The sequence below is a fragment of the Ambystoma mexicanum genome, chromosome 2q, assembly GCF_040938575.1.
Source record: "Ambystoma mexicanum isolate Mex_15411 chromosome 2q, UKY_AmexF1_1, whole genome shotgun sequence".
NCBI classification, from domain to species: domain Eukaryota; kingdom Metazoa; phylum Chordata; class Amphibia; order Caudata; family Ambystomatidae; genus Ambystoma; species Ambystoma mexicanum.
In genome coordinates, this window is record NC_090924.1 from 305326965 (window position 1) to 305351009 (window position 24045).

The window sequence follows — 24045 nt, forward strand, 5'->3', positions numbered from 1 at the left end:
GAGGTACTGATAGTGGGGCCATGATTATAGTGAGCACATAAACATCGGTGACATGTGGCTAGGGGCGATGATTGATACATATGCTATGGCATAGGGCTATATAGGTGGGGTGGGAGTTAATGCGTAAAGTGGAGAGTTCAGCAGATTAGCCGCCGAGTTGCACACCGGTGAGTAGACTGGGTGCCTGATATTGAAGGGTAGTGTACTTTAAGAGGAATAAATGCAGGGCGGGCGCGTGAAACGCTCCTTTGTGGGTGAGTGATTTGCAGACATTAGGTTCGTGCAGGCTGCTTACCGGTGTGATGGGTGTTGGAGGGTGGATACCGGGGGTCCTGGGCTCTGTCAGCTCAGGACAGGAAACGTCCCTTGTTCTGTGTGCCTTAGTGGGTGTTGCCGGCGCTCGCCTGCCGGCGCCGGATTGGTTCTCAAGAAGGGCCCACTGGCCGATGGCGGCAGGCCAGTCACTGGTAGGGGAGGATCAATGCTGGGCTGCAGAAACAAAGGCTGCAGTCGGCCATCTTCGGCTATGTCGAAGCCACGTGTGTTGCAATGGTGGCTTATCACACAGATGGAGATTCAAAGCAGGTTGCAGTGCTGGGCTGGACAAGGATCAAATGCAGCACAACGGCATCAAATGTATGCAATAAAGGTGCGGTTTCCGCGGATGTCGGTCGGGGTAGTAGATGATCTGGTAAAAGGTAGTAAATCAGCCCAGTGGCCTACCTTTTGTATAGATGAAGCCCTAGGCACCTGAGGAGGTGGGGGCACTTTTCCTGCAGCAGAGAGGGCTCCAGCTCCTCTGGTTGAATGTATGCAATGAAGAGGAGGCTCAGGACAGGAAACGTCCCTTGTTGTGTGTGCCTTAGTGGGTGTTGCCGGCGCTCGCCTGCCGGCGCCGGATTGGTTCTCAAGAAGGGCCCACTGGCCAATGGCGGCAGGCCAGTCACTGGTAGAGGAGGATCAATGCTGGGCTGCAGAAACAAAGGCTGCAGTCGGCCATCTTCGACTATGTCGAAGCCACGTGAGGGAAAGAGAGGTACAAAGATCACAGAAGAGTGAGGAGGAGGAGACAGTAGAATCAAGGTGGATGTTGAAGTCTCCAAGGAGGAAGAGTTTAGCGGTAGAAGTCAGGCGAGAGGAGGTGAAATCCGCCCATTCCAAGAGGAAGAATGAGACAGGACCAGGGGCCCGTAGATAGTGGCAAGGGTGAGAGAGCGAGTAGGAGAGTTTGCAGACAAGGCTTTCAAAGGAGGAATAAGCTCAGTGGGTATGTTGGAAGCAGGGACCCATTCGGGGAAGATCAGGGCTATTCCACCACCAGATTGGTTGGGCCGAGGTTTGGAGAGGGTCTTATAGCCATCAGGGAGGAGGGAATCAAAAGTAGTTACAGAGCTGGCATTGAACCATGTCTTGGTTTGAGTGAAGACATCGATATCAAAGTATTCAAGAAGGAGGCAGATGTCCGAAGAGTGTTTGACAGCAGATCGAGCATTCAGAGTGGCTAAGTGAAGTCGGTTACCAGCTTTAAAAGATTTCCGAGGAGGGATACAGGGGGCTGGTGCACCCGTCAGAGGTGGTGGAGGAGGTGCTGCGAGAGAGGAAGGAGGAGTAGCAAGAGAAGGTAGGGCCAAGACCAAGGTGAGCAACTGGGAGCCCATATGGGAGGTACCTTGAGGGGGCAAGAGAAACCAATGTAAAAGGGTCTGATACCCGAGAACGAGAAGATGTAACAGGTTCAAGGGTCCTCAATGAAGAACCGGTATACCTGGTGGGTGAGTGTATCAGAGATACTGGAGGAAATCCAGTTGGACAAATAAATGGTCAAGGACCCGGCTGTAACTGAGGAGGAGTCCCTCAGACATACATCTTCCTCATGGCAGTACCTGGCAGGGGAGTAAACCAGATCTGCCCAACCGAGCTATTGGATAGGCCCATCAAGAACCTGAGATGAGAAAGGCCAGGGGAAGGGAGACATTCCCCCTACTTTGTGGAACTGTGAAGACCAGCCTGAAAAGGCCTGGGGAAGGGAGACATTTCCACTACTTTGTGAACTATACGCGTCCAGAAGAAGGGAGTCATTCTTCTGGACCCAGAAGAGACAAATCAAGTTTAGTGTGGTTATAAGTGTAAGGGATAGAAGTAGGGTTTTTGGCACAGGACGGTGTATATTGTAGTTACGGACATTCTAACTTTTCCTTAGTATTTTGTTGAGGCAGGGAAACCCCTCTTAGAGTTAGGGATAGGTCAGTTTTCATCTTTTAGCTAACAATAAAAGCCTTTGCCCAAAAGCATGCCACCTGTGTATCAATCTCCTTCTTCCACACCCTTACAGCGTATTTCTTCTAACAATGCGATTTCACCATCCCGTACATGCCTGGACACAACAACCTTATTGCGTATGCACTATCCTGCTGGGATACTACCTCAAACGCCAGAGAATTTTCTTCCAAAGCTCTCCTAAAGGACAAGATATTCAACTACACTACCTCATCCTTTCTTGAGAAAGTTAAAGAAGGCTCCAATAAAAGATCCATCTTGGATACTTCTGAAAGATGTGACTATAGAGATTTTGATGGCCTAGTCTTTAAAGGGGACTGCCTGGTTTTACCTACACCAGAACTCCAACTTCAAGTCCTGCATTGGTGTCATGACAACTGGGTAGCCGGCCATCGAATTATGGCTTTTGCTCATATGATTTCACGTATGTTGTGGTGGCCTGCCATATGAAAGAACATGAAAGATTATGTCACCACATGCCCTACCTGTATCTGGTGCAAGACAATCTCTTTTTGACCATTGGGGAAACTCGATCAACCTCCTTTGGCAGACTATCTCTATGGACTTTGTAGTCGACCTACCTACATCAGAAGGCTGTATGGCTATAATGATCACCATTGATTCCATTGATTCCTTTGTCGAGAAGGCCCATTTTAACCCCCACCAGGCCCTCCTAATGCACCTATAAATCATCGAAACTCTTCCTGAAAGACATCTTCTGACTTCTTGGCCTCCCTTCGACTATTATCTCAGACCAAGGAACTCAGTATACACAGTTAGTTGTAAACACTTTTTTGGGCTGTTCTATGTGAAATTCTTGGTATGTCTCGAGCTCTGTCTTCAGTTTTTGACCCCAGTCGAGCGGCCAAAGCAAGAGACTTAGCCAAACCATCTACGTTGTTTTTTGTCTATCACCAATGACCGCTGGGTTGACTTTCTTCTGACAGCTGAATTTTCTTACAACACAGTACACACTATTCGGATGAGTCCCTTTTTGTACTCCAATGGATTTAATCCTCACATATTTCCGTTTGATACCACAAGTACTACTGTAATGCCTTCTCTGGATTCTCTTCTAGACAACATATTGAAAACCCAGAAAGAAGCCTGCACGAATATCGAGTAGGCTTGTATCAAGACTAAGAACTATGCTGACAAAAAAAGAGGTGAAACGCCTAATTGGGATGTGGGACCCCAAGTGTTCTTGTCTACCAAGTACCTTCCGAGATGGTTGTGCCCATTCAAATTAGCTCACTGTTACCTCGCCCCTTTTTCCATTATTCAGAAGATCAATCCCGTTGCATATAAGCTACAACTTCCTCCTTTTTGTAAACGTATCCACTGTGTTTTCCACATCTCCTTGATAAGACTATGCCTACCTGATCACTTCAAACGTTGGGGCCATCCCATCCATCGGCCAGCCCCTGTTTCTACTGAAGCCATTCATGAAGTATCGAGGATCTGCGATTCCAGGTACTGCAATGGCCGCCTTCAATACCTTGTGCACAGTGAGGTGTATTCACCCACTAGAACACACCTTGAGTACCGCCTTGCACCTACACGCTGCCCGATTCCTTTGCAGATTTCATGCCTCACAGCCCTAGAAGCCGGTTCCTTTCTGCTTGAGACGGGGGACATACTGCCACAGCGGCCCAATGGTCGCTGTGGCACAGTTGAAAGAAAGGAAAGCCTACACAGACGTCCTTCATGAACCGTGCAGTTACAGTCTAGTTCTTTTCAAGATGCTGCCCTTTGTGCTCTTATTGGAATATTTCAGTCCAAGAGACAGTATTTTATCCTCTCACCCCAATTGTGGGTAAATGTCGACTTGCTCTACCTCTTACCTGTGTATAGACCAGGGGTCTGCAACTTGCAGCTCTTCAGATGTTTTGGACTACCAATCCCATCCACCCTCCCCTTTGACAATGATGGCTAGGGCTGATGAGATTAGTAGTCCAAAAATCTAGTGAGCCAAAGGTTGAAGACCCCCTGGTTTAAACCATTGTCTGCTTTGTGCCTTTCGCTTCAATCTATGGGCTGGCTTCACATGTAAGGGCTTCCACTGCTAACAGTGTTACATGTCTCATTTGGTTCCACTCTTAGTCAGCTTTTGAGTTGCTCTAGTGGCTTCCCATGGATTCTTTCGCCATTGCCCTCCAGTCACTGGTTCCATGCCAGCAGGATAGCATTGTCAGATTCCCCCTCTTTTCTCAGATGGTGTCCCTGGTGCAGCCTCCACAACGTGTCCCACTCGTCTGCCAAACCAAGCCATCACCCTTAGCTCTTTTTCAACTATTGTTGTGCCAGATCCCCGGCCTTTGTTAAGATTAATAGACTCCACAAGCCCACTTTCTCTGTTTGCCTACAATGGAAAAAAAGAAACTCTCTGGTGTCGGCCAATTCACCACACTGATAGCACGAAGAACTCCTTTGATTGCCAATGTGCATAAAGCCTAGCACTGTCCCTAAGCGAATACCATGTGAGTAGATTCCTTTCGTAAACTCACTAAAGGGGCTGTTCTTTCTCTCTTCATTTTGTGAGGCACGTTTTACACTTTTTTGCAACACTGTATGGTTATTACTGGGGGGCTATGTCTTGCTGGTTTCAAGTTCACAGCTGTTTTTTTAGTAATATTCTTCTCAGGGGTAATTGAAAATGCACAAATGGTCAACATCTTTGATGAAAGAAGTTTTGCTGATTAATGCCCTAACCCCGTAAATCCTACTGGAGCGGATCGGGTCACTGGCTAAGCTTGAGCACGAGGTCCGCCTTGCTTGCTGTGCACTGGAACACTTAATATATTGAGCCTGCCTGCTGCACTCTCTCTTAAACAGTTCCACCGGTTTGTTAGAAATGTGCCAAAGTGTGTACACCTTGTCATGTGAATGCATCCGCCACTCGACCAGCATCTTTGTGAGAGGCAACAGTATTGCTGAGTGCAGGCATGCGCAATTGCGCCCACCTTCTGTGGGCCCTCATTAATCGGCAGTGGGTGGTGTTCAGAACGACACTATGCTTAGAACATGTGTTGCGTATTGCTGCTAAATTTGGTGTTAGTTTGTTGGCAAGGCTCTTCGTATCTGTATTTATGTAGCTCTTTCGCCAGAGTGCTTTACAACATAAAACATAGCCGTAAAAAATGATGCAGTAATGCCAAAGAACTTATAAAGCAAAGAGTGAAGTGGAGGATCATTGAGAGGAAAGAGCAGAAAAAGGGATGTTTAGTAAATGAAGAGAAGGAGGTGAACGGATAACTAGGGAGCGATAGTGGCAGTGCTTTCCCTGATTCGTTCCCAGTGGATACTTTGCAATTGTTTTCAACTGTTGACCACAACCATGCTTTTGTCATACACAGGCTGTGAAAACGCGAAGCCCTGCCAGACAGAGCTCATAGTCCTTGAGCATGGAATGTACAGAGGGGAACCAGTCACTAAAGTGATTCTGCAACCTCACACAGGTATGTTCTTTCATGCTCTAAATCACATTTCTTTTTCCATATTTAGATGTGACGCCAGAGAAGTAACTCGTCATTGTGATGATTTCAATAAACATCTCCGATCGTTAGAGCATTTTCTGAGTTTAGACTGATGCATATGAAGTGTAGGTAAGCATCACCATGCCCATCTAGTTATCCTATTTACTGGCTGTTGTAACAGTAGGCTTCAGCTCAATCTTTGCTAGCACACTACAATAACTCCACTCTGTATTTAAAATAATTGTGCATTGTTTGTGGTGAGGGACACAGCTCTCACTTTAGGAGAGGTGATGCAAATGTGTTATGCTATGTATTGAATAATGTAGCGGAGTGGTTATTATCAAACGCGGAGGCTCAGTCATAGGTAATAGCCGACAATGAGCGTGCTTTACATTTGTTTTTAGTGTTTTTTTTTTAAATCGCAAATATTTTGTTTAACTTGTACTTAGATCCCCGCTTCCACAAATTGGTCTCGGGATTGTGTCCCTCTCCCCCTCTCTCTCTCTCTCTCTCTCTCTCTCCCTCTCTCCTTCTCCCTCTCCCTCTCCATTTCTCTCTCTCACTCTCACTCACACTTCTCTCTCTCTCTCACACCTCTCCCTCCCCCTCTCTCCCTCTCCCGCTCTCTCTCTCTCTCTCTCTCTCCATCTCTCCCTATCTCACTCTGTCTCTTTCACTCTCTCTCTGTCTTTCTCTTTGTGTCTCTTTCTCTCTCTGTCTCTCACAATATCTCTGTCTCCCACTCACTGTTTCCCACTCTCAGGGGACCGGGCCAGCATAGGGGACACCAACAGTTTTAGAAGCAAACAAACGTTAATTAGAGCTATGGCACAGACTGCATCCTACATAATGAACAAGAAAGCCTCAACAAACCAAAGTTATCAGAATGGTTATTCTGCAGGATGAAGGTAGTTCTTTGGGGAAACTTAACAAGTACACTCATAGTCTCTGGTTTGTTGTAGAACCAGAGGTTTGCTAATTACCTTTAAACTTCTTTCTCACCGCTGGCGATTTAAGTGCACTTTTCCAGGGATTTTCCTCTTACCCACAGGCATCTGGCCTCCTCATTTGCTTTGGTCACATCAAGGTTGGCTAGTGGAGAGTGAAGCATTGATCCTCTCCTGCACTCTTATCCCAAACTGCCAGGGACCTATGGTGGAGTGTTTGGCAGAAAACGTTTCTTTTTCAAATAATTACATAATGACAGTAATTTGGATTATAGTGTTTATTTATCTAACCGTATTCTGTTTTCAAGGACAAGTACTTCTTTTGAACTTTTTTAAAGATAGTCCTGCAATTCCATTTCTTAAATGTAAATTGTTACATTACTGAGAATTAACCAGATGCTGCTATACAATCCTGCATCGCCTCAATGTTTTGCAGTAAAGTTTGTTAGTTCTAGTTCTCATATTGTGCATCACATTAATCATCTCTGTATTTACTATTATTATTCCTTTTAATGGTACTCAATATTGGAACAGTGAAAGGCTTAGTGAAAACTGCCACATAATTCAAACTTGCTAAATGCCTGCTGGCACCATGTGAGAGGCAGGCGCTGAATCTGTGAGCTGCCTACTTTAACTTAAATTCAATTTTAAGGGACATCATATTAACAAGAAGACAAGGTCGCTTTAGAAAACATCTAGGGTATTCACAGCCTAATCGTTTTGTTGCAAGTCATATTTTTGTGACTTGGTCATTCTGTAGTTCTCTGCATCCAGTACACATTTCACTAACTGATCGCAAACACCTCTGCATTCTGAGTCCTCAATCAAACTGTCACTTTAAACTATCGATCCTAAAAATTGGCAGATGGACACAGACTACCTTTTTCCAGGTAGTCTGCCCGGTTCCCTGCTATGAACTCTACCTAGTCTCTAACTTTGTCTTCACTCCTACAAAATGAATGTATATGATATACACACAGGTAACTTAATGTAGGGGTCAGCGGTCCCATTCAGATTGCCCATCCCTAGACCTACACCAACACTCAGTGGGGGCTGTGCCCTGTTCTGTTACTAACCTTTTCTTCTTATACACCTGCTCAACTCACTAGTGCCTGTGTCTTATTCCAGAAGTGAGTAGAATAGGCCATTTCAGCTAATAAGACGAGCACAACAGAGTGTTTCCAAGTAGCTATCCTTGGAAGCTCACCTTAAGATCAGAGCCACACAGCAATGCAGTACATGCATGAAAATTTGCTGAAAAGTTTGCTTTTTTGCTCCATAAAGAAAATTGTCATTGTCTTATAGGGCAGAACTATTTTATACATAGCTTTATCAGACCGCTCTGAGAAGAACGAAAACAAGCTGTACTGTTGCTCAGTTTATGTTTTGGTTATGAATAACTTTCTGTGACATACATTAATTATACAAAATTGCTTCTCAAATAAGTTGGCTTGCTGATCATGTACATTTTAATTGGCAAACTGGTCAATTTCTGAAACTAATGTATAGCTTACCGCCTTCTCTCTTCATCTCTGGGTCCCACCTGTGTTTTTAATCTTGAGTTTAAGGGTTTCAGTACCCTCTTCCTGCTTTCAGTATGGGGAGCCTCCTCCCAAGTCTAAGCTCTGACGGGAGCCTAGTGTTGAGCTCTGTAGGTCGTCTAGCGGTGGACCTGGCCTAGAGTCCAAGGTAGACTGAGGGCCACGGTAAGATCTTGGAAAGGCCACCTGAATCTCCCTCCGGGTTCAGCTTCTTCAGCCATCTACTCCAGTCCCTCTGGCCATCTGAATCTCACCCAAAGTCTTGTACCTGAAGGGTCATGATTTCGAAAGTTCCACTCTATGCTTCCGCACGGCATACATTAGATTTCAAAAACTGATTTACAGAATGTGCTTATTAAAATATTCTTGAATAGCAAACAAACGTATTTGATTAGCAATTTCGTACTAATATCTTAAATGTTACCGGAAGTTATTTGACCCAAGACATAAAATTAGCAACAATACAGCATTTCTGTGTACCGCTGAATAAGACATTAGTGAGAGGAGTGTCAGTAAAATGTGAAAGGTTAGGTGCATAAATGGACACAAATCAATATGATGAAATGCTCCGAAAATGTTTTTCAGTGCAAGGCTCTGTGCAGTTGGGTGCAGTCAGTGTTGCGCAGCGCTCTGCCCTTTATATTGTATGCTTGATACATTATTTGCAGTGCAAGAAGAAGTTCCATAAAACCAAAAGGTTTGCAATGTTAACGGAAAGTTATAGCCTGAGACCAAGTACATAGTATGGGTTTGCGGCAGGCAGGATCATTTTCAACTTCAGGTGGACAAGATAGCCCTTGCCGGTCATTGATATCAAATACTTTCAACATCATGTTAATTGCTCCTTTCGGGGGGTGGGGAGGACAGGATAGGGCTGCTAACGGTCCTCAAGCCTAAGTCAGGTAAGCACCAGTGCGGCATTCAGACCTTGTGTATTCATGAAAGCAATATTTATCACCATTAGTACTCTGAGCTGCCAAATGGGGTTCTGATAATTTTTGTTTATTTTAAAGAGAACCAGGCTATGCACAATTCATGCTTCCCTTACAAAGAAATGGCCGTGATTGGAAATAAGTATTTCTAGGACTTGAATGTGAGTAGGGTGGTGTGTAGGTGATTGGAAATGGGGTCAAGGTCTGGTACTTCACTGAAGACTTGGCCTGGGGCACCACCTCCAAGGACAGGGTGAAGGCTGCCATAGGCGCAGCAGCCCGACATGAAATCCGGGCATCTACTTGCAGATGCTTGCGTTCCCAGCCTCAGATTAGCCAGCTCTCTCCCGCAGATGCTAATATATAATGCATTCATAATCATAGAGCAAATCGAGCTCTGGTGCCTAACTACAGTATATAGTATTGCAGTGGATCTGTAGATCTATAGACTGGATAGAACTATAGATCACCACTTTGCGTAAACATCTAGTTTGCTTTGTGCATTTATTATGTCAGAGGAAAGAAAGTAAGCGACTAAGCAGAGTGTATGGTGTAGCAGGCAGAGAACTGGACAAACTGGGTCGGGTATTTTAGTTTTGCTGCCATCTCACTTTCATGGGAGCTGGTATAAAGAAACAGAGTGATAAGATAGAATGTCGAGGAGTTTGGAATTGGCTCATGGGTCGAGTACCAGTTGCATAGATGGAAAAAGTAGGTTTGCTGTGAAAAAAATTTGGCTGTGTGATCATGTACATTTTCAAGTGTTCACTCGTCAATATGATGCACATTCCCCAACAAAATGAAATGCAGTTTACATATGAGATTTAGATACACTAACTTAAAAGTTACTGAAATATATGGAGACAATGCAGAGATTTACAGTAGCAATACTGTAACTATGCATCATGCAACAACATTTTAGGAAGGGAATTGCAGGAACGTCTTTAAAAAAAAAAATAGAAAAAAAGAACTCTTACTGGTCTTTACCAGACAAGATAGTTAGCTTAATAAAAGTATCATCACCATTTATTTCTGGTTTTCAATTATTTGAAAAAGAGTGAGAGTTTCTTGCTTAGCACGCCCACAATCTATTCTTGTTGTTGTATTGTAAAGCGCTTTTGCGTAAAGCGCAATATAAACCTAATAAATACAAATACATACAAAGGTCTTTGGCAATTTTAATAGAGAAGGAGGTGATTACTGCTGCACTGTCTCCCATAGCCACTTTCAACTTGCAGTGAACAGATAAGAGGATAGAGGGAGCCCGAGAACAAGGGAGGAAATGTCAGGTGAGTTGTGCTTTCATTGAACAAGGTAATTTAAATAGCTAGCTGTGCTACACAATTGTCAATTCATTAGCAAACATGCAGAATTGGATAGCAAATTGCTATGCGACACTGCTTATTTTATGCCTTGCTTCTGGCACAAGACTCTGAGCATTATTGATTTCCTCTGAACTTGTTTAAATTACGACCCCTTCTAAGACCAGCAGTACTGATTGTGCACTCTGAGAGTCCCAGAAGGCTTGCATGGCCCAAAGCAGACACTTTCCCAAAGCAAGGCTACTTGCTGTACGGACTCCACTGCTTGCTGTTAGCCCTTGTTTGATGTTGGTGACCACCTGCTCCATGGGAGTGGCCATACAGTGTACTGAACCCAACAGCCAGACTCGGGTGCCTACAAGTGAGCAAGTGGGATATGGATGTTGATGTAAATGTTCATGTCTATTACACGCTACAGACAACGAGATCTACAGATTCCAGAGCCAAATATGACTTTCTGGGATAAAAACCTGAATCCACATCTGAGAAGCCTCCATTAATTGTGTGGTTGCGAAAAGTTTGAATGAATGAAATTCTGTACTTGGAGCAGAGTTACCTCATCAGTCTGAAACTCCTACTTAAATCTATGGTTTGCATCCTTATCTTGTCCAACCTGGAGATAAGTCCCAAGGCATAGAAGAAAATCTGTCATGAATTACTGCAATGAACATTAACCTACATCGGGAAAGTAGGGCTTTTCAGTTCTTTATTCATTCAAATAAATGTTCTTATTGTTTTTGTCATTGAATTGCGTTTCTTAGTTTCTGGGTGAATAAAGTACGGGTTATGCACACTCCTCTGACTTGGTGTCATTCTGCAAGTTTACCATTTTATTTATTTATTTGCATTTATAAAGCGCACAAAAACGGCCCTGAGGCATCATGGCGCTGTTACAGCAAGCTTGAACTTTACGTAGGTAAGATTTAACATAGTCGGTTGCAGTGGTATAGCAGATTACATACTATGAGTGCAGCATTGAGAATGACAAGTAGTAAAAGACAGAGCGGGTCAAGTGTTATGCTTTGCTATGGTTACAGTGCAATAGCATAATTATACAGGCTGGTTTTAAAACATTAGCGGAACAAGAATTTTTTTTAGGTTTTTGCAAAAGGTGGGGTATGATTTTTCATTCCTTAATGAGGTTGGCAGGGCATTCCAATTTTTGGGTGCGAGTTCTTTGAAGCTAGACCCCCCGGCTTTGGTTCTTTTGAATGTAGGAACATAGATCTGGTTGGCGCGGTGGGCTCTAGTGGGTCTGTTAGAGGAGTTGAGGGTGATTCTTTCCGAGAGGTAGGATGGGGCATCAAATGTAAGGCATCTATGTGTGATGGCCATGGTTTTAAAGAGTATACATTCCTTTACCGGTAGCCAATGGGCTTCTTTCCTTGCTTGAGAGATGTGTTCCCTTTTGGGAATGGACAGCGCTGCCCGGAGCGCGTTGTTTTACGTGATTTGGAGTTTTTTTTAGATTGTTGACAGAGGTGCCTAGGAATAGGGCATTACAATAGTCCAGTTTAGTACCTATTGTGGCTCTGGCGATGGATAGGCAGTTTTTGGTGGAGAGAAAGGGCTTGACTGCGTTGATCACCTTGGTGGTGAGCGCTGAGGAGGAGGCTATGGCGTTGACCTGGCGGGACATGGATAATGAGGCATCTAGGTGGATACCTAGGGTTTTGACAGTCTTGGAGACTGTAATAATGGAATTATTGATGTTGAAGGTTTTATATTGCGGGGGGAGTTTGTTGAGAGTTTCGGTATTACCTACTATGAGGATTTCAGTTTTATCCCCGTTTACTACCATGGCTGCGGGATACCCTTTCTGCTGTGCTGAATGTGGCACATTTGCTTGTTTGTTCGCCTTAAACAGCAGTTGCTGCAAAGGCTCTGGAGGTGTTTGGTGTTAGACAGCTGAGTTCCCATGCAGATTCTCCAGGCGTCAATACCCCTTTGATCCATGGGTGGGTGATGCGATCATAGGTTGAAACGGCTACCCATTGAACATAATGGCCAGGCACGGTTTCCCCATTCCATGATGGCCGCTATTGCAAGTACCTATTCTTGCTACCCTTCTTCTGTCTTGATCACCAGAACACTTCCTATTGTTTCAAAAAAGAAGGCAGCAGCTCTGACACAGAGCATCGCTATGTTCTGTGTCTGCTATTGGGAGCATTCATGATTCCTTTTGTTTTCCTGCTAGCTGTACTTCATTTGCCTCTCATTCCGCCCTACATCCTAAATCCCATTCATTTTCTCCTACCTCATTGTTTCTGTCCTCTGCCTTTCAGCTGCATTCCTCTTTGCGGAACCTACTTATCCAGTGTTCTGATTAGAAGCTTGCCTATGTGACACTGCAAGGGTTTTTCTGCTTCTGCCTAGGTTTAGTCCTTTAGCTGCAAAATCCTGTACGTGATGTGGCTTTGAGGAAGCACCACCTTTACCTTCAAGAGTACAAATGTAAGACACAGTTGCACTTGTGTCCAGCCATTGGCACAGAGGCAGGCCTGCATTTCCCAATTTAGAATTCCAGCAGGGCCAACTCAGCCCTTCATCCGTTCAAGGTCTATACATTGATTACCTTTAAATTGTCTAATAATAGCTATTATGACAGAGCTTATAAACAGGAGGAGTATGTCACAATGCCTGCCCCCAGACATCCGGAACAGGTCCACCTGTCCAGGGAACAGGCACCCAATAAGACACAGGAATTCCCAAAACCCTGCCTAGGGGCTATATGGGTTCAGTCCTGGCGCCGTAGGCGCCAGGCTCATATTGCCAACTTTAAACTATGCAGGTCATCCTGCAAAGAACTCATGTACAGGCCATCATGAGGCCATGAAGCAACTACTTTCCCACTGCTTGGGTGTGGTACTGGAACATTTTACCTGGGAACTACTTTTTTGATGCTATTTAAACCACGCTGAAGAGCAGCACAAGCTTCGCGTTATTCTGAATCTTAACAGCGTAACGCTCACCGTGTCAGCAGTCCAGCATCCAGTCTACAGCCACACCCGTCTTGTGTCCGGAGCCGATCCTAGAGAAAAGGAAAGAAGAAGAGGTTAGAACAAGGAGATTTTCATTTGGTCATAATCTTTTCCTGGAACAGCCGCACCTGTGGATAAAGGAAAAAGACATTAAAATAAACCGCGTCGCATTGCCAGCTGCAGCGCCGCGCCATACTCACCTGTCTTCGGAGCATCTCCACGGCCCGGCGCAGCACCCGTTGAATCGCCGCTCGAAACATCAGCATCTGAAAAGACAAGAACAAACAAAAGGTGAGCGGGGTTCCGACAAAGACATTCTTTTACTTACCGCAAGATACTTACTCGGCATTTTACTGCTCGAGGCAACGCTGGTCACCATCCTACGTTAGACATTTTCGGCAAGGCGCCGCAACTGCAAAGAAGATAGATAACTATTGGTTAATTACATTTGGAACAATATTACTTGCTAGACAGTGCTGGGTACAAACTGACTCTTACCTAAGCGCTACCTTCATCCATCGAGGTAAACTCACTCCTTGGATCACGCTGCAAGGGAAAAGGTATGAAAGGAGCAAGAGTGAATTAACAGACATTTGAACTCTAAAAGAACTATACATTTGGTTTACACACTACTTCCCTCGGAGTCATTGTTGTCTGGAACTCTGCCAAATACCTAGAGATTAGTGAAGTAACTGAACTTCTGTGTGCCCCTGCACTCCACGCAGGATGGAGAGTTCATCCTTCCAAACAATAAGGTGAGACTTTATGAAGGGGAATACTGGAAGCTTTCAGGGAAAATAGTGTTAGTGTAACCTCTCTACCATGGGTGGCTAATCCCCTTTACTGCTTTTAGGAAAATATTCTTGCGGGCCAGGCAGACGAAACTGAGTGGGCAAGTGCAGTCGATCATCACTTCGCTACGAGTCACACTGGTGGAGACCGCAGCAGTCCAGCTTCGTTCGACGCCCCTGTGGAATCCAGGTGAGCGTAACAGAACGCGAAGCCTTACTACAAATCTCCACCCGGGCGTTATGGAGACCTCAGAGACTCACCAATTAGCCCAACTACTGGGAGAACTAAGGGCTGAAGTGCATTCCGCCCGTCAAGAGACTAATGCACTCAGGAGAGAACTGATTGTGGCAAAAGAACGTACGGATGATCTCGCCAGGCAATTACTTCAAGCTCAAGCTGGGGACACACCCTTACCTGGACTCAGTGGAGCTTCTCCCCAAGCTCAATCAAGTAATCCAGTGCAAGTAATTTTACCAGGGACAGTTCCTTTAGCACCGCCAGAATGCTTTGCGGGGGACCCCAAAAGGTTCGCCGTGTTTATGAACCAGTGCCGCCTGCATTTTTTATGTAGACCTGGAGCCTTTCCGAATGATCAAGCAAAGCGAGCCTTTGTACTATCGTATCTCGGCGGCAGTGCAGCAGTTTGGTCTATTCCACTAGTCAACCAGGATGATCCTCTTCTTCGGGATTTTCAGGGTTTTCAACTAAGCATGGAAAGACTATTTGCCCGACATTCCCAAGGCCAAGCCTTGGATAACGAACTTTTGTCCTTGTGTCAGGGTAACCAGGATCTGCTGACCTACATCTCAACCTTCAATAGGTTGGTGGTAGAAACCGGATGGCCAGAGGTCAAGCGGATTACGCTATTTCATCGTGGGCTACAAGGTGAACTAAAAGACGTTTTGGCACAAGTAGTGAACCCACCTCAAGATTGTGCTGAATACATAGACCTGGTTGTCCAGTTGGATCACAGACTTTAGAATCGGAAGGCTGATCGGGCTAGATTCGAGAATCGAGTATAAGGACAACGTCACCCCCAAAGGAACTGATGTATCTGAACCCATGCAAATTGGGGGGGTTAAAGGACCTTTGACTCAAAAAGAAAGGGACAAGAGGCGGCAGTTACAATTGTGTTTGTATTGTGGAACCTCAGGGCTTTTTTTACGGGATTGCCCAGTGAAACCACCTTAGAAGGTGGTAGGAGTCACTGACAAAGTCAATATGGAATCGGAGCCGTGAAACGACCACGCCCGACAAGCGTAGAGGTCCGCTTGCCGAGCATGAAGGACACTGTTCTAACTTGATGGTCATGCAGTTATGTAATGCCTCCGTCCCCAAGTACCGCTCGAGCAGAATGTAAACACTGCCCTAGCAATCTTTGAGGCCACAGGTGGGAGTGTCGTCGTCAGCCTGGTACCGGGAACGCCGGAAGGACCCCTGAGTGCTGTAAGGCAAAGGGTTATAATCAAGGAAACACCCAAAAGGCAATTGGCAGAGGGAGCAAACAAGATGCAGTGACACCAGCTTACCTAAAAGGGGTGGAGTATAGGTAAGAGACCTAAACAGACAGCAGGGGAACCCACAGCAAGCTGAGATGATGTACTTGGCACTCCTGAAAGCACCTGGTGGAGCAAGAACTTGATCCGTGGCAAAACTTGAAGCAATCCGAGGTTTGCAGTAACAGAAGGATAATCCAAAGGCAAGTCCAGAGTACAAACAGGTGTCAGGCGTCCGGGAGATCAGAGAGCACGCCAGAGTCCAAGGGTAATCCGAGAGCAGGTCCAAGTGGAACGTTCCAAGATCGAGGCAAGGAGAGTAACAAGAAGCAAAGGTAACGCCTGGCAGTCCTCCGTAGAAGCAGCTGTGAAGCAAAGTGTTTAGTTTGCCGGCTTCTTTTGATGCGGCGAGCGGTGTCACGTGATGCATCACGTGACCGCTCGCATGCATTACGTGGAGCGCAACGCGGCCAGCGATTGGGGCTGCCGGTACTTCCTGGTATCCTGGCGTTGCCGGCTGTGCAGGAGGCGCCATGGCAACCGCCAACGCGGAAAAGGGCGAAAAGAGGCGGGTCCGCCCAACATGGTATCCCGCCTGCCGTGCTTCCCCTGCTGATGTGAACGGAGAACACGATGGCGAGAAGCGCCTGATGGGAGAGACGGGTGTGAGGGGGGAAGTGGGAGATGGGGTGTGTGTGAGGGCGTGACAGACACTCAGACCTCGCACCTAAATATACCAATGGTCCCTATAGATCAAAGGCAACCATCTCGTATGCACGCAGTGAGAGCATAGATAGATAGCGGAGCCATAGGAAACTACATGGATCAAGAATTGGCTACAAGGATAAACCTGCCTCTTTGCAAAAAACCCAGAACTGATGTAATCACCACCGTCGATGGGACCGAAATAGCTTCCAGTCCAGTAACTCATTCAACTATGGAGATGACACTGTTGGGTCAAGATGGGCATCGAGAGAGCATTGTGTTTGACTTAATCAAGGCCCCACAGTTCCAAATAATTCTGGGAATGCCATGGTTGGAAACGCATAATCCTTGCATTGACTGGCAAGAAAAGAGTGACCTTCTCGGATTGTGCACACACTTGTTACCCTGAAAGAACTTTGATCAAAAGACTGGCTACGGTCACGAATCCGATAACTCAGTTACCCCAGGAATACCAGGAATTTCAGGATGTTTTCCAGAAAGACCAAGCAAACAGGTTACCACCCCACAGATCATATGATTGCCAGATCGACCTCTTACCCGGCGCTCAAATTCCATGCAGCAGAATTTACGCCCTCACTGAACCCGAAAATCTTCATTTACGGCAATATTTGGATCAATACCTCACTAATGGCTTCATTTGCCCGTCCAAGTCTCCGGCTGCATCGTCTTTATTCTTCGTCCCTAAAAAGGAAGGTGACCTTAGGACTTGTATTGACTATCGTGCATTAAACAAAATAACGGTAAAAAAACGATACCCGTTGCCCCTGATCCCAGAACTACTGGACCAAGTAAAGGATGCTCATATCTACACTAAGTTGGACCTCTGAGGGGCGTATCATCTGGTACGAGTGAAAAAAGGCGACGTATGAAAGACTGCCTTCCGTACCAAATACGGATTGTTCGAATACCAGGTGATGCCTTTCGGGCTTTACAATGCACCGGCAGCCTTCCAGTATTTTATGTACGATGTCCTTCGCGAACTGATAGACGTCTGTGTTGTTGTATACATAGATGACATCTTAGTATACTCTTTATCTGAATCAGTCCATGTGAAGCACTTTTGTGCTGTACTAGAAAAACTACGCAAGCATAAATTATATGCGAAATTAGAAAAGTGCATTTTTCATACTTCGGAAGTTGAATTCCTTGGATTTATCCTGACCCAAATGTAGTGCGAATGGATTCACGAAAGGTGGATGCAATCTTCAAGTGGCCCTCACCTACCTCGATTAAAGGGGTACAGAGAGTGCTTTGATTTGCAAACTTACCGCAGATTAATTCCTGATTTTTCACATCTTGTACACCCCATCATGGCTCTTTTGCGGAAAAATAAACGCTTCCAGTGGACAGAAGAAGCTGAAAAGGCCTTCCAACACCTAAAACAGAAATTTACTTCAGCTACTGTTTTAAAGCACCCACGTCCAGAACTTCCGTACGTGGTTGAAACTGATGCATCCAGCTTAGCCATAGGAGCTGTCCTTTCCCAAAAGGATCCTGAAACTGGTCAACTTCACCTGGTGGCGTTCTGGTCACAGAAAGTTTCAGCACCAGAGTTAACTATGCAGTTACCGACAAGGAACTACTGGCCATCAAGTCGGCGTTCAAAGCCTGGCGGCATTATCTTCTCGGAGCTCGACACACCATCACCGTAATCACGGATCACAGGAACGTACAATATTTAAAGACAGCCAAGGCTCAATCGTCACGCCAACTTAGATAGGCCTTATTCTTTGTGGAATATGATTTTGTGATTACTTGCTGACCAGGTTGTCGAAATGGCAAAACAGATGCATTATCTCGTATTGGAATGGGAGAAACCTATTCAAATCCAGAACCAGTACCCATAATTTCGGAAAGAAGAATTCTTGGTATAACCACCCTACAGACTCTGGACGACATCCATAAAAAGGTTCAACAGCTTTTCGACCCTGCAGCCTTACAAAGCTGGTTGAACAAAGGCTAAGATTATTCAGTCACCGATCACCTACCATACTATCAGGGACGTCTTTACCTACCAAATAAAGAATTACAAGAACATGTTATCTCCAATTACCATGAGTCTTTGATAGAAGGGCATCCTGGGATCTCCAAAACCGAGGCCAAGATCAAAAGACAATTCTGGTGGCCTACTTGGCGGAAAGACATTAAGTCATTTGTGCTGTCTTGCAGTATTTGCGCCCAAAATAAGACCCAGAAAAGGAAACCAGCAGGCCTATTACAACCTTTGGACATTCCACCTACGCCTTGGCATACCTTATCCCTTGACTTTATTACTGACCTTCCCCCATGTAATGGGTATAACACCATCCTAGTTATAGTGGATCTTTTTTCCAAAATGGCTCATTTCATTCCATTAAAGGGTCTACCTTCAGCCTCGACCTTGCCCCAGGAATTTCTAGAACATATCGTCCGAATACATGGATTCCCCTCCGTATTGGTTTCCGACCGGGGAAGTCAGTTAATTTCTCAGTTTTGGAGGAAATGCTGTCAATTGGCCCAAATCGGCATTAGATTATCAACCAGCCACCATCCTCAAACCGATGGTCAAACTGAGAGGACCAATCAGACACTAGGGGAATACCTACGGTGCATGTTACACCAAACCGAAGGCAATTGGAAAGAAATTTTGTGGATATCCGAATATGCATACAACAACTCATTGCACTCAGGAACAGGACAAAGCCCATTTTATACTATATATGGGCGACATTCTCGAACCTCTGAACTCGATTCACCCCAACACTTAGAGATGCCCGCCGTGAACCATCTACATGCCACTATTACACAAGCTTTTAAAAAGGCAACTGAACATTTGAAACAGGCTAAAGAGAGATACAAGAAAACCACAGATCAACATAGAAGCGAAGCTCTGAAATATCAGTTAGGAGACCAAGTTTGGCTGGCTTCAAGACACATACCTTTAAAGGGGACTCGTACCTTTAACCCCAAGTATTTGGGACCTTACACTATTAAGGCCATTATTAATCCTGTGGCCGTCAAATTGGAGTTACCGTCAAATATGTGAATTGACCCAGTCTTTCATGTTTCACTTCTAAAGCCAGTACAACCAGGGACAAGGCTAACTAAACCACCTAACCCCATCCTAATAGACGGGGAACCAGAATTTGATGTGAAGAATATTTTGGACTCAAAAATAGTCAAATCAAGACTTTTTTATCTGGTTGACTGGAAAGGTTATGGTCCACAAGAAAGGTCATGGGAACCAAGTGACAATATTTCTGCACCTCGATTGGTGAAAAGATTCCACCAGAATTTCCCAGACAAACCGGGACCAGTGAGGAGAACAGCCTTTGGATGGGCCTTGGGGGGGGGGGGTACAGGCCCATCTGTCCAGGGAACAGGCACCCAAGAAGACACAGGAATTCCCAAAACCCTGCCTGGGGGCTATATTGGTTCAGTCCTTGCGCCGTAGGCGCCAGGCTCATATTGCCATCTTTAAACTATGCAGGTCATCCTGCAAATAACTCATGTACAGGCCATCATGAGGCCATGAAGGGACTACTTTCCTTTAGGAACTATTTTGCTGCTTGGTGTGGTACTGGAACTTCTTACCTGGGAACTACATTTTTGATGCTATTTAAACCACGCCCGAAGAGCAGCACACGCTTTGCGTTCTTCTGCATCTTAGCAGCGTAACGCTCACCGTGTCAGCTGTCCAGCATCCACTCTACAGCCACACCCGTCTTGTGTCCGGAGCCGATCCTAGAGAAAAGGAAAGAAGAAGAGAAGGTTAGAACAAGGAGATTTCCATTTGGTCATCAGCTTTTCCTGGAACAGCCGCACCTGTGGATAAAGGAAAAAGACATTAAAATAAACCGCGTCGCATTGCCAGCTGCAGCGCCGCGCCATACTCACCTGTCTTTGGAGCATCTCCACGACCCGGCGTAGCACCCGTTGAATCGCCGCTCAAAGCATCAGCATCTGAAAAGGCAAGAACAAACAAAAGGTGAGCGGGGTACCGCCAAATACATTCTTTTACTTACCGCAAGATACTTACTCGGAATTTTACCGCTCGAGGCAGTGCTGGTCACCATCCTACGTTAGACATTTTCGGCAAGGCGCCGCACCTGCAAAGAAGAGAGAACTATTGGTTAATTACATTTGGAACAATATTACTTGCTAGACAGTGCTTGGTACAAACTGACTCTTACCTAAGTGCTATCTTCATCCATCGAGGCAAACTCACTCCTTGGATCACGCTTAAGACATTTGAACTCTAAAAGAACTATACATTCGGTTTACACACTACTTACCTCGGAGTCATTGTTGTCTGGAACTCTGCCAAATACCTTTGGATCAGTGAAGTAACTGAACTTCTCCGCGCCCCTGCACTCCACGCAGGATGGAGAGTTCATCCTTCCAAACAATAAGGTGAGACTTTATGAATGGGAATACTGGAAGCTTTCCGGGAAAATAGTGTTAGTGTAACCTCTCTACCACGGGTGGCTAATCCCCTTTACCGCTTTTAGGAAAATATTCTTGCGGGCCAGGCAGATGAAACTGAGTGGGCAAGTGCAGTCGATCATCACTTTGCTACGAGTCACACTGGTGGAGACCGCAGCAGTCCAGCTTCGTTCGACGCCCCTGTGGAATCCAGTTGAGCGTAACAGAGTATGGCATGAATTGCTATATAAAAATCTGAGATTCAAAAAATATTCAAGGCTTTTTCAGAGACTCATCTGCCTAATGCGTCCAAGGTACAAACCATAGTCTCTCAGATGTTTAGCATCAAGCTCTTCTGCCATTAGAAAGATGCAAAGCCTCGTAAGGCTTACTATCTCTTGGCTTTCATCAAGGGTACCACTTGTGGGATATCTTGACCCACTCACAGTATTTCCCCACATCACCAAAATGCATCTGCTCAGAAACCGCAAAATGGATGTGCTGGCTACTGTCAGCGCCATGGCTTAAAACTGCGTTTTGCAACAACTACAAAAATAGCTGCACCGTCCTGCCAAGCGCACATCGGACAGGATGGAAAAAGGGGCCACGTTGAAGGAGATTGCCAGTGTGTTCCGACATAAACAAAAGGAAGACAGTAGAAAAAGCAGCGTTGCTTTGCTTCAAAAGCCAAAATCTCAGTTGAAAAGAAACCCTTTTTCACCTTTAAAAAAAATGCTGCTATTACGCTAATTCCCTCTGTTCCTTGAAGCCACTGTGATTAATAAGCCCTACCAAGCCCTGTGTCTCTCACTGTGCCTCAGCAAAACCAGGCATAATTCTGAATTGACAAGCCCTGTCAAACCAACTCTCTAAAAGAATCAACCAGGAACTTTACTTTTACTTAAACGGGAAACGCGTTCATTTTCTATGCAAAAGTATCCAAAACTCAGCTGTTCAGAGAGAGACTAACTAGCTGAGCCATGCCTGTTTCAATGTATCCGTGTTTCAGACCAACTCCAGCTTTCAATAGAATAACTATAGCTGCAAGACAGTGTGTGAATCTGCTGGAGATGAAAAGTTGAATTTAAGAAGGAAGGCCAGCAGCACCACTTGTAAAAAAACAAACAAAAATAAATAAATAAAGAAATGGGCTTTTGCAAACTAAAGAAAAACAAATGCCTGTGTGTAGGAACAATACACTGGTGATTGAAAGCCTGCCAGTCTTTGTCAATATGAAGGGGTTTGTTGTTGGTGAGACTATATAACATGGGTTATTTGATGCAACAGGCGTATTTTAATTCGGGATCTAAGATCAGAAAACAAAGGTTCAAACTATGGTGGCTGGAGTTGCAAATTTAAAAACCGGTTTTCTGCTTGGACGGGTGGCACCAAAAGGAGGGATCTCTCTCAGCAGATACTACAACCCCTTGATAATTACGGGCTTGAACAGACTTTTGTCTCTGCTGTGACCCTGACAATGAAGCTCCCAGAGAAGGAGGTCTGAAGTGTGAAGGGGCAATAAAACTTCAATCAAGGGAGAAACACCCACCATGCTCTGAAGGAAATTACAGTTGCCAGCTGTTGAAGGAAAGAAAAAAAAAATGACCCAGGGACAAAGGGACTGCCATTTGTTCCCAAATAATAGTTCAGGAATAAACTTTAAAGACTTTTTATCTCTGCAGCAAGACTTTGAAAAATTGTAAAAATGTTGCAGTTTAAAAGTGAATTTTTTGTGCTTTGTTTTGAGACATGGTAGAATTCACTGACACCTTGGGGACAGAAAGGGCAAAGTATTGAGGAGAAATGAAAAAGTATCTATGTTGCAAACATACATTTTTGTACATACATCTATTGGATAATTTGAGTCTGTGTATAAAGTTATGGAATTTTAGGACTATCTTTCTTGCTCAAAATTACCAAAATGTATCAGAAGGGCGAAACAAGGTCCCACAGACTGGAAGATTGGACGGATATGTGCTGCACAAAATATGTAAAATGTGTATATAATTTAAGAGATTGCAATTGTATAAGTGTATGTTTTTGGCAAAATTGGATTTTAAGTAAAGTAATTGTGGGAGTTTTTGGACATTGTGAAACTCCCATCGTAAGTCTGACATCATTCCCTATCCAATCCAAGTAGTTTAGAGGCGTGCTTAGTTAACTCTGCCCAACCTATACTTTGATGATGACACTAAGCATTATAAATAAGGGTCCCTAACAAGACTCTAGACACACACTCTTCCTGATTTTCTGCGCTGCGTTCCTGTTCCCATCATCTTCTAGATCCAGACTCCAACTACAAGGCCAAGCATTGCTGACCCTACTCCAGGACCCACTTCAAAACCCAAGCAGTGCTGATCCCATTCCCAGCAAAGCCTCAACTCTAAAAACCCACTAAAATTCCCATTCAAAAGGAAAGCTTTGGTACCTCTGGCATCCTGATCCAGCCTGGCTTGCTGCCACTCACTGCATGCTGCTGAAATCCTGCTACCCTGATGACCTGTAGTATCCAGTGACCAGAATTTCCCGCCCAGGCCTTGCCAGCCGGTGACCAGAACCACCCAGCTGTTTGCAAGGTGCCCTGCCGTGTAGTGACCAGACCCGGTTGACTGTCCAAAAAGCCCCAAACTAAAAAGTGGATTGTGAGTATTTCATCACCCAATAGAAATCCATAGTATACCTTGTCTTGGCTTGTCCTTATCTCACTCTATAAACCATCCTTTCCTGATAACTTGTCCAACTGTCGGAATTCTCTGTGCATTTTGTCATTACTCTCCAAACATTAGCGCTACTTTTCTTTTCATTTCTGTCTCGCATAGATCCTAAATCATTAGCGATATTGTGTCTAAATAAATTAATTTCCCCTTAAGGAAAAGGGGTACACTGCATGAAGGGTTGCAACTGCAGCGTAACTTGGAGAATTCACAGATGGCGTTCCTCTTTTCTTCATTCATTAAATCTAGTTTAAAGTAAAACGGTTCTTTTCACAAACTGATTTCCTTTCCAATTTCACCCTTCATTTTCCTCAAAGCGCGCCTACTTCTATCTTGCTTAACTCTTTCAATTAACCAACTAGAGACTTCCTTTCAATTCCATGTTGTACCTGTGATATATATCTACTCCCGCACTCCAAATCAGTGGATTTCACCCG

The 24045-nt window shown here is 44.9% G+C and overlaps 1 protein-coding gene across 1 annotated transcript in view; it reads left to right on the forward strand.

Moving 5' to 3' along the window:
* Positions 1-24045, forward strand: part of RPUSD1 (RNA pseudouridine synthase domain containing 1) — a 124306-nt gene that overhangs the window by 58221 nt on the left and 42040 nt on the right. Inside the window, exon 5 of the mRNA XM_069647271.1 lies at positions 5634-5735. Within this exon, the coding sequence (XP_069503372.1) occupies positions 5634-5735 (102 nt within the window). The remainder of the gene's footprint in view (positions 1-5633; positions 5736-24045) is intronic.